The sequence below is a fragment of the Trachurus japonicus genome, chromosome 14 (assembly GCF_045865225.1).
Source record: "Trachurus japonicus isolate A0001 chromosome 14, Traja_1.0".
Lineage (NCBI taxonomy): Eukaryota > Metazoa > Chordata > Actinopteri > Carangiformes > Carangidae > Trachurus > Trachurus japonicus.
In genome coordinates, this window is record NC_140920.1 from 7,869,102 (window position 1) to 7,879,929 (window position 10,828).

Consider the following 10,828-nt stretch of genomic DNA (forward strand, 5'->3'; position numbering starts at 1 on the left):
AGTATGTGTATTTGTGTGTTTTTTATGTGTGTTTGTGCTAAAATATGAACGATCGGAGTCAGAAATATATAAATAAAATAAAAAATGTCGATGTCAGTGCTTTTTTTTCTTCATTTTGGTGGCTGCTGCTGCTGTTGTTGAAAAAAGAAAATGTGGAGCAGCTCGAAAAGTTTCCTGATTTCTTTTTTTTTTTTTTTTTCTTTTTTTGTCCTCTAGCCAGGCAGCCAGCCAATTTTTTTTTCTTTAATTTCATTTAGCTCCATATTATTATTCTTATTATTAGCCTACTGTGGCTCTGCCTGTCTGTCTGTCTGTCGTTGTTGCTGCTTGGTTTTAGATTTTAGCTTTTAGGTTCTGGTGGCAGCGGGTGTGGGGGTTGGTAGAGCCGGGGAGAGGTAAAAAGAAAAAGAGCAGAAGAATTAGCAGAAGAAGCAGAAACAGCAGCAGTAGAAACCCCCGAGACTGTTGTCGACTCGACACGACACACAAAGAAATTAATCATTAACACCGCCCGAAAATATCAGAAATATTAAACTGTTTAATGGCTGAAGCTCCGGTGATAATATAGCTCGGTGTTGTCACCGACAGAGACAGACACAGACCGACCGTTTCCCCCCTTCCCTTCCTTCCGCCGAAAAAACACGAATATCTGCGGTTTATTTTCCACACAAAAAAAAGAAAAGGAGGAAGGGAGACGGTGGTTAAAAAAAATAAATAATAAAATCAATGAAATGAAATAAAAATAACGATAATAAAAGTTGAGCCCTGCATGGTTGAATACTAAAAGTTGTCGGAGCAACTCTGGTATCCGTATGGGAAAACAATCAATACGCTACATGGGAGCAAAAGTAGAAGAAAAAAAAATGAAATAGGGCTACAAAATAACGAAATCCCGGATCGTTTTCACGGCGACACACGGTGAGGATAAAATATTCAACCACACACACACACATACACATACATACATAACACACACACACCGTCAACAGGTCGGCGCGACATTGTAACAAAACGACATTAATGTAGAAATTATATCGGCTCTTTTTTTTTTTTTTTCTTTTTTTTTTTTTTTTACCTGTATTATTGCATTGTGCTCCATTGCAGTCCTGCATTCCCTCTGTGAGGCCCCTCTCTCCGGTTACACACCGCCGGGACTCGCCGACACACAAACAAACGCACCAGTTTCAGAGAGAGAGAGAGAAAAAAAAAATAAAAAAAAATAAAAGCCTTCCCTTTTTTTTTCTCAGTGTGTATGTGTGTGCGTGTGTGTGTGTGCTGAAATGGGACAGGATCTAGGTGTGGCCAAAGTTTGCCACAGAGTCTCCAACTTAATGCTAAAGTCACAGAGAAACGGCAGTTGGAGCATCTTTAACTTCGGTCGACGTGACGTACTTCCGCCTGAAACGGAATACGAGGGGCGGGGCTTAACCACGTACTGAGGCGGAAGTAACCTAATAATACTAATACTGAAATCTTTCACTTTACTAAAAAAAAAAAAAAAAATTACTTCCACAAAAAAATGCTTCCACACAGTGATATCAGTACTCAGCTGTACTCATACAATAAAAGTATATCAGCATCAGAATACACTGAAACTACCAAAATAAAAGCCCCTCCCTCACTCACTCACTCTGCTATTCATCCACTATAGTTACTGTGTGTTGTTTATATTTTAAATTATTAATTTGAAACTGCACACTTAATGAATGAATGGATAAACATACAAATAAGTTACCTAAAAGTAGCCTACCTTAAATTGTCAGATTATAGCTATATAGGCTACTTATATAAAAGTACCAGTGAAGTTATATACCAGTGAAGTTATATGCCTACATATATATATATATATACACATAGGTATATATGTACAAGTACCAGTGAGGTTATATATATATATAGTGAAGTTATATATAAATTATATATATATAGGCCTACATATATATATATAACTTCACTATATATATATAACTTCACTGGTTCTTGTATGTGTATGTATATATATACAATTACATCACTTATTAGAGTTAATTTCAACACTCCAGAAACCATTCAAACTTGTTAATCCTGTCTCATTGTACATTATGATTCATTAGTTTATGTATTTGTTGGTATATTTTGTATAATTAAAAAAAAAAATGAAAGTAGATAAATAATGTCGCTCACAAACCTGAGTAAATTATTTCTGTTACTTTCCTCCACTGGTAAGATAATAGGGGAAAAAGAAAGCAAAAACAGAGAGGAATGTGGCCATAGAGGCTATTTGTCATATAGTTAACAACTGATAAAACAGAATAAGAACTTGGAAAATATATTTTGTTTCACTGAATGATTGATGAGAGGAATAAAAGTGTGATTATGGACAAATTCATAAACATAACTACATAAAAACAGGTGCAACACTTCTATAGCTATTAAATAGAAATTTCCTGTTCTATGTTAATCATAATGATCTAAATTTATAGAAACATCATCATGGCAACTGATTAAAACAATAATCCTGTGAGCAGTTTTATGTTTGCATGTTTAGTGAACGTAAACAAAGAGATGGACCATTGTTTTATGCACAAAAAACATATAATATATTATAAATATAAAGTAAATTCAACATAAAAGTTTTCAAGTTGAATCACATTTCTACTCTAGTGGAAACGTCTCATTCAGTGCAGTCACATGACAGCTGTGTTTCCACTCCTGTGTCACATGACTGCAGTTTTTTTCCCCCTGCCAGTTTAATACAATATATTTTCAACCACATGATGGAATAATTCGTTTTAATATCAATATCCTGCGCCGTAATAAATGGGAGTATGTTTGTGGATGCAGTGACGACTGTGCAGTGTCTTTTTATTTCTAAAATAGCTGATAAGCTTTCATTTAATATGCAACTATGCAAAACAGACGCACTGTTCGTTGTTTTATAAGTTACATTTCTATCCAGTCTTTGATTCACATGTGTGATAATAAAAAGGGCTTAAAAGGTTGTCGATATAATACCTGTGAGAGTGAAGGACAACGTGTTATTCTTATTTCTATGACAATTAACAGTCGCTACTTCCATTATATCTTAACTTAACCTTATTATTTGAAGAGTCATACACCTCTAAACAGTTAAACAGAAAACATTCATGTTCACATGTTAATTCTTTGGTTTAAGATAGAATAACAACACTTAAAAATTTGACCTCTATTTACCAACATCACTCTGATCCATTGGAAACATGTAGTTCATCTGACAGGAGAGAAGTCACTACTTCTTTATGTAAAGTTAAAAGATGAATCCAACATCTTTACATTTTGAGTCGTGTGGGTCAGGACCACAAAACCCGAGACCAAACCAATGTGAGACCATTTCCAAGTCCATCACTGTATCCAGTCCCAGTCCTCATAAATAATAATCATGTCTCTTGATATTTACATTATTCCTCTTCAGTTTAAAAATAAAAGATGATTTGATCTAAAATCTAAACCATATTTAATATAAACAAAGTTTGGATTGAACAGAAGAACACAGCACAGAACCTGCTGAAGTCTCCTCCCACTGTCGACACTGGTGACACCCCTAACCCCTAACCCAAGTTGTTTTAGTACAACTATTTGAATTATCTGTAACGTATTGAATTACATCACAGAAACCAAAAGCGAGACAGTGACGGAGAGACAAGACTGGTCTGGAGTAGCCTACCACAACACTAGTTTTGAGTTCTATAGTGGCACAATAAGAACATTCATACAACATTTACATATTAACTTTACTCTGTGTGGTAGAAATATACTTCATTAATTCATTTATAATCAAAAAAGTAGAGATTGCAAAGGAGCGTTTGAACCACAAAGCTGAATAAAAGCAACATCCACAATGGTAGAAAAAACATGGGTCTATATACGATGACCTGCAGAAGACCTCTGACTGGACCTTTCTCTTGTCTTGTATAGTCCAAATAGTCAAAACCAGGTGTCAAAAAAAGAAAAAGTAAAGCAGGGAGTAAATCTATTCTGGTAACTTCAGTGTCTCTCATTTTGTGGGAAGTTTGAGTGCTGAGTTTTCTGCAGTTTTCTGCTCTGTATCCGTTGTCTTTTTTTGTAAACCTCACCACTAAACTTCCTGTGCACACATTTTTCGAACCATTTAACAAATGCAAATCTAACTGAGTGACTCATTTATCTTTGGATATGACTCCACAAGCTCAAAATCACCTGACCGGTATCTGACCCTGCACAAACTGAACTGGAGAAAATGTCTACTGTCTCAGTCAGACATGTGGCATCGTGGTTGTGCATCTGTTGAATCACAGAGGTTTGTTGATTTTGGGTGAATGTGGAAGATTATTTGCATGAAAAATACTGAGTCTCTATTTGTTCATTTGTGGGGATCCCCATTCACTGTGAAGAAGAACATTAAGACAAGTCAGCAAAAAACTTACATCTTTACAATACATATAGGCTAAATCATCATCCTAAATAACTTTAATTCTATTTTAGCCTATTATTATCATTATTATTATGATCATTCCTAAGTAAAACAACTTGCACCAACTTGAACGCCGATAATGTCTCAGATGCCAGAGCTCTATTCTGCCGCTGTTTTAACAATGTTTGTCCCACTGTGGCTAATATTGTTTGTCTACACATAGAGTAGAGTAGAATAGAATATAACTTTATTAATCCTTTGCAGAAGATTATTGTGTCACAGCAGCTCCAATAGAATAGAATAAGATGATACAGATACAGATGAGATAATTAGGAGAATAAATAACTTATATAGCAGACTATAGCAGTAATATTAATGAAATAGTAACAAAAATCTGTACAAAATTATAAGGAGACATAAAACACATTTACAGTAATTCAGTAATTCGCAGGACGAACAATTGTGTAATGTAATGTATAAAGTGCAAGTATGCAACTCTTTAATAACTATTATTATTCTGTATTAAAGAATCTGATGGCAGGAAAGACTCCCTGCTCCTTTCAGACCTGAACCTTGGTGGTATCAGTTATATATTCATATCTTTTCTATTATTATTTTATTCCATGTCTGCAGCACTATGATTATTAATCACTATTGATTTGATTAATTGATGTCTTAATAATTTATAATGTATAAACATTTAATCTATAGTTTAGTAGTCGTCACTATGATGCAGCTGTGATGTGGTGAGGAAGTGAGCTGCTGTTACCGGTTCTCTCCAGTAGGGGGAGGAAGCACGTGTCTCTTTAAACTTACACAAAGCTGAAGTGAATCCCCCCTCTCCCTCCTCTCTCTCTCCCACCATGAGGCTCCTCCAGCAGCCTGACATTCATGTAGAGGCAGGCCCAGACTGGAGCACCGGGGCCGGGCCTTTGTGGTGTGAAGAGCGAGGCTGAGAGAACCAGCAGCTCAGTCAGTAATGAGCCTCTCTGTCTCTCTCTTGTTTTGATTGTGTTGAAAAATCCCAAGGTCAGAATAAACACAGGCCGGTGGGAAACAAAAGAAGCAACGTCAGCTGTTATTAAGGAGGATTTCAGATTGGGCAGACGATGCAGAGGAAGTTTAAAAAAAAGAAAGAAGAAAAAAGTACATATATGACTGTGGAAATCCTTTATTTAATGTTTAAAGTTATGAAACACAGCACCCCCCTGTTAGACCAGAAGTAAACAAATGTACAGGGAACATTTCATTGTTTAAATGTGTGCTGTATAATGTGTGATGACGAAAACCTAAGACAGTTTAATAAACACTGTATCATATTTTATTTCATTTTACAAAATGATCAAGGTTTTTAATTCAAACAAAATGTAGGCTAGTGTTGTAAGAAAATTTAAGGCACATTTACATGAAAACTGAAATGAAATACTCACTACTTTGATAAAAGTAAAGAAGAAAATCAGTAAAATGGTTTTAAAGTATTAGAAATAAAAGTAAATAGGAACTGGCCACAAGATATGTTTACATATCTGGACCTAAAATTACCGAAACAAAGTTCACAGGGAAAAAACTGTTTCGTTAAAAAGGTTTATTCTCTCTCATATAGGTGAGTTACAAGTACAAATTTGTAGTAAATGTATAGCAATAGCTCTTTTCTATCTGCTGTTATATATAGTGATTGTGTAAATGTGCAAGAATTTTACAGTCAAAGTTAAATTTCATTGTATGAACCAGTACAACAGTAAAAAATACTATCTGATACTTCAATAAGGAAATGGAGCCTGAGGAGGAAAAACACCATGAAACTCCATGACTGTGACCTAGTTTTCAAATTAAGGGCAGGAAACTACAATGACACTGGAGTTAAAAGGGAAATCACACTCACTCTTTGCTGTGATTGTACTGTTTTTTTGTTCTCTGATTCTTTTCACAGCCACATGAATGTTTCACAATAAAAGCCTTCACTGGGAAGTAAGAGGGGAACCACTGGGCGGCTTTTATTGTGAAAGTACAGTAACAGATGTGGTGGTGTTAAGTTTCACATTCACTGCAACAAAAACTTAACGTGAGAAATTATTCAGAAGTAAAGACCTGATTCTGTCTTAAAGTGACAGTTCAGTAAATTTACAGTATCTCAAGAGTCATAGTGCCAAAAACAATCAATCAAACAGCAACATTTCATAACAGCTTATTATTTACAGGGTAATGATTTAGTTTTTTGGTGAATCGACTCGAGGCAAAGAGGAACGAGGGAAGAGGAACTGAACATTTTAGACAAAAAGAGAAATAAATTATAGTCAAAGTCAGAGACTGCAAGGTAGATGTTTGTGTTAAAGCTCCATACAGTATAAAGGTAGATGTTTGTATTAAAGCTTCTTCAAAATAAAGGTAGATGTTTATAAAGCTCCTTCAGTATAAAGGTAGATGTTTGTATTAAAGCTTCTTCAGTATAAAGGTAGATGTTTGTATTAAAGCTTCTTCAAAATAAAGGTAGATGTTTGTATTAAAGCTCCATACAGTATAAAGGTAGATGTTTGTGTTAAAGCTCCATACAGTATAAAGGTAGATGTTTGTGTTAAAGCTCCATACAGTATAAAGGTAGATGTTTGTAGCTCCATACAATATGGTAAATGTTTGTATTATAGCTCCATATGGTATAAAGGTAGATGTTTGTATTAAAGCTCCATACAGTATAAAGGTAGATGTTTGTGTTAAAGCTCCATACAGTATAAAGGTAGATGTCCATGTGTAGTGTGATTATAAAGCAGCTCTAGGTTCTATATTAACGCTGTGAAAGTATCAAAGCCTCAGTCCACAGAGAAATGCACACAGCCTGTATTCAGAAACTGAGCCTTTAAACCAGCCGTCAGGACTTCCTGTCACTTTGTGATGTCACAACAACAGCAGTCACACAAAGCCCCGCCCCCTCACCACCTGGATCCACCATCCATCCATCCAACAACTTCCAGGATTTGGTTCCTCTGAGTTTTTTATTCTCAGAAACCAGTCAGCCAATCAGAAGAGAGACTCAGAGCCTCCTCCTCTCTTCTGATTGGCTGATACCGACCTGTTGTCACTAGAGCTCCAGAGAGAAGCTGAGAGACGAGATGGAAAACTACACTGAGATGTTTCTTATTTCTTCTCATGGATTTCAACATTTTGAATAAATTGATAATAATAAAATTAAATAAAGTTTAAATTATAAAGACCTTTAAAGAAAGAATAAAGTAATTATGATTTGCCACTAAAAACTGTCGACGTCGCTACATTAAGGGAATGAGACGAGCTTCAGCAGCGTTTCTCAGAGCTTCTCGATTATTGAAGAACATATAAAATATGTGTGTTGTGCTGCAGTCACAGTGGCTCCTGGTGTAGTTATGGGATGTGAACCTCAGCTCTCTTCAATCATTCAAAGGCGCACGGCAACGTCCTGGTAACAGGGAAATAACAGGTTAAACAGGAGCACGTTGCAAAGGCAGCTTCAACCTGACTGCAGTAAAATAACATCAGCGTGTGTGTGTGTGTGTGTGTGTGTGTGTGTGTGTGTGTGTGTGTGTCTTTACTGCAGGATTCAAGCATTGATTAAAACCATTAAACCCCAGTTATGTTCTCCTGTGTGTGCACAGTATTTACCAAAACATATTTCTCACGTCCTATAGACCGTCAAGCTGTTCCTCCCTCGTTCCCCATAATCTGATTTTCTCTCCACTGCATTAACCCACAAGAACCCAGACCCATTTATCCTTGAAGGAAAATTAAGTGGGGTGAAACACAGACCAAGTGGAATGCATGGAACACATTTTTGAAGTTTTTTTTGAAATAGCGCCACCTATTGTCAGAGATCTGGAATGTTGCATATATGTCACATCGGGCTTTTTTGGTAACTTAAATTGTCACTTGAAAATAAATGGGCTTGACATTTTCTTTTGCTCTGTAACACAAATTTGACCTTTTATTTGCATTTCCATAACATATATCAAAATTATAAATTTGCTGGTTACTATTAACACCTTTTTAAGACAAGTTTCACAACAAAAAAGGGCAAACACTATAGAAATGCGAATATTGCCTCATATTGAAGGCTTTAACCAGTTACTGAAGCCTTAAAAGCTGTGCAACCACAATTTTCTTTGCAACTACAAATACCTTGGCATCTGGATGGACAGTTGTCTTAATTTTAAGCACCATATCACCACCCTCATTGCTAAACTAAGAACAATACTTGGCTTTCTATACAGAAATAAGCACCGTTTCCCTACTCACCACAGGAAAAAAAATTGGAGACACTATTTTTCTCAGTTTTAGAGTATGGAGATGACATCTATGGAAGAGCTGCTAGTTCCACTTTGATTCCCCTGGATGCTGTTTACCACTCAGCCTTACATTTCATTTCCAATGATTCATATAATACTCATCACGGCACTCTTTATCAAAATGTCGGCTGGTCATTTCTGACAGTAAGGGGAAAAAAGCATTGGTTTTTATCCATTTTTAAAGCCCTGTCACAGTTATTGTCTCTTTATTTATCATCTCTATTAACTATGAAATCACAAAACATTCGTACCCACTCACAGAACTGATAGTTGGGTCATATTCCATTCGTCAGAACTGAGCTGGGTAAAACGTCCTTCTCTCACAATGCACCACATGGGACCCTCTCTCCCATCAGTACAGCAGTCCAGAACCCTTGTCTCAAACCTGGTTCATGACTGTTTGACTGTGTTAACTTTTCTTATTTATTTCCTAATATTTTCTTATGTAAACTCTCATTCTTCTTTGCTGTATTTGTTGTTCTGTATACAACATCTATTGCACGTCTGATGATCGTCAGTGCATCCTGAACATTGTATCCTATTTTGTTACAAAAAATACAGCAAAAAAGCATAATTACATTAATATGGGACCAGCATGGGATACTAAAATCTTGTTCATTTACTGAGAAGAGTGTCTCTGCTAAATCTGTGGTTCAATTTCCGGACTGATATATCATTTTATTAAATATTGATTGAATTTGACATTATTTTTATGTCAACATTTTTAAATTATGTTTTAAATTGAACAAAATAGAGTATATTAATTCAAAATACCTGAATCACCTAATTTAATTGAGTAGTTCTTTGCCATTTTTCTGATTGTGACATAGGCGTCACATGGTATTTTTTCAGACTTTTTTAAGGCTAAGGCCCAATGTGACGTATATGTCACAGCAATATTTTCTTAAGTTGTTTTATATGAGTTTCTTCAAAAAATGAGGTCAGAACAGGTTAAATACAACAAGGGACATGTTATAAAAGGATTTGCATTGTGAAATGGGTGGTGGCTTATTTTATTGACAGAAAGCAAGGTTTTTAAAAGTAGCTGCCTCTGTGAAATGTGCCAACTCTGCTGGCCACCATCTTGGAAATGTTGTCATGGATAGAGAGATTCACAGAGAGTCATGTGACTGCACCAGGATGTTGAGTAGATGTCACTTAGGGACTTCACGAGTTAAAAGTTCAACATCAATATGTGTAAGGGGCTTTCCAGGACACTTGAAGGCGGTGTGACACCCGTGTCACCGTGGGTCCTTATGGGTTAAAGCAGCAGGAAACACACACACACACACACCATACACACCGTTTTATCAGCAGCTCATCATACACAGCAATTGCACAGTGAAAAATCACAGGTTGTGTTTTTTTTTAACGTGTTATTGTTGCTTGTTGTGTGTGTTTTTTTTATCAGCCAAAGAGGATAATTATTCATCCACATCTCCTGAAATATTAACATTTTAACATTTTAACATTTTAACATTTTAACACTTTGGGGTTTTTGCAGCTTCATCATTTCTCTGTTAAACGCTGCAGCAGTGGAGCGGGTTTTGTCTGCAGAGAGGCGACGCATTAATAAATATAACTCTGCTCTGGCACCGAGCCGCCAGAGAGAGAGAGAGCCTCTTGACTTTCACAAAAATATTTAAAAAAAAATAAAAATAAAAAATGACCCCCCATGTGGCCGGAGCAGGCTGCAGCAGCAGAGTGTCTGCAGCAGCAGCACAGAGGTGTAGTAGTGTCGTAGTAGTAGTAGTAGAAAAACAGCGACCACAGGCTTCAGGCTGCAGCTGCCATTCGTCCTCTGTGTGTCAGAGAGCTGCAGCAACACAACACAACACAACACAACACAACACAGCAGCTGTCTGCATTGAACAGGGGGAATAATCACTGAATATTTAATACTTATCGCATTTTTTAAGTTTTAATTGTGTTTATTTCACCATATTTATCCAGTTTAGACTCTTTATTGTCCATTTTCACTGTTGCTCAGTGTTGAGTTTCCTTCCCTTTCAGGTGTTATGTGTAATATTTCAGGGTGACAATAAATCTTCTTGAATCTTAAAATTAATGTCTGATGTACGGTGGCCCTGAGGACTCAACTCAAGTCATA

At 36.2% G+C, this 10,828-nt stretch overlaps 1 protein-coding gene across 1 annotated transcript in view; it reads right to left on the reverse strand.

The window, feature by feature from the left end:
* The window catches only part of LOC146974178 (uncharacterized), a 34,064-nt gene extending 32,714 nt beyond the window's left edge, over positions 1-1,350 (reverse strand). Inside the window, exon 1 of the mRNA XM_085797275.1 lies at positions 1,076-1,350. Coding sequence (XP_085653401.1) covers positions 1,076-1,099 — 24 coding nt within the window. The 5' untranslated portion in view covers positions 1,100-1,350. The remainder of the gene's footprint in view (positions 1-1,075) is intronic.
* Between the last annotated feature and the right edge of the window lie 9,478 nt (positions 1,351-10,828).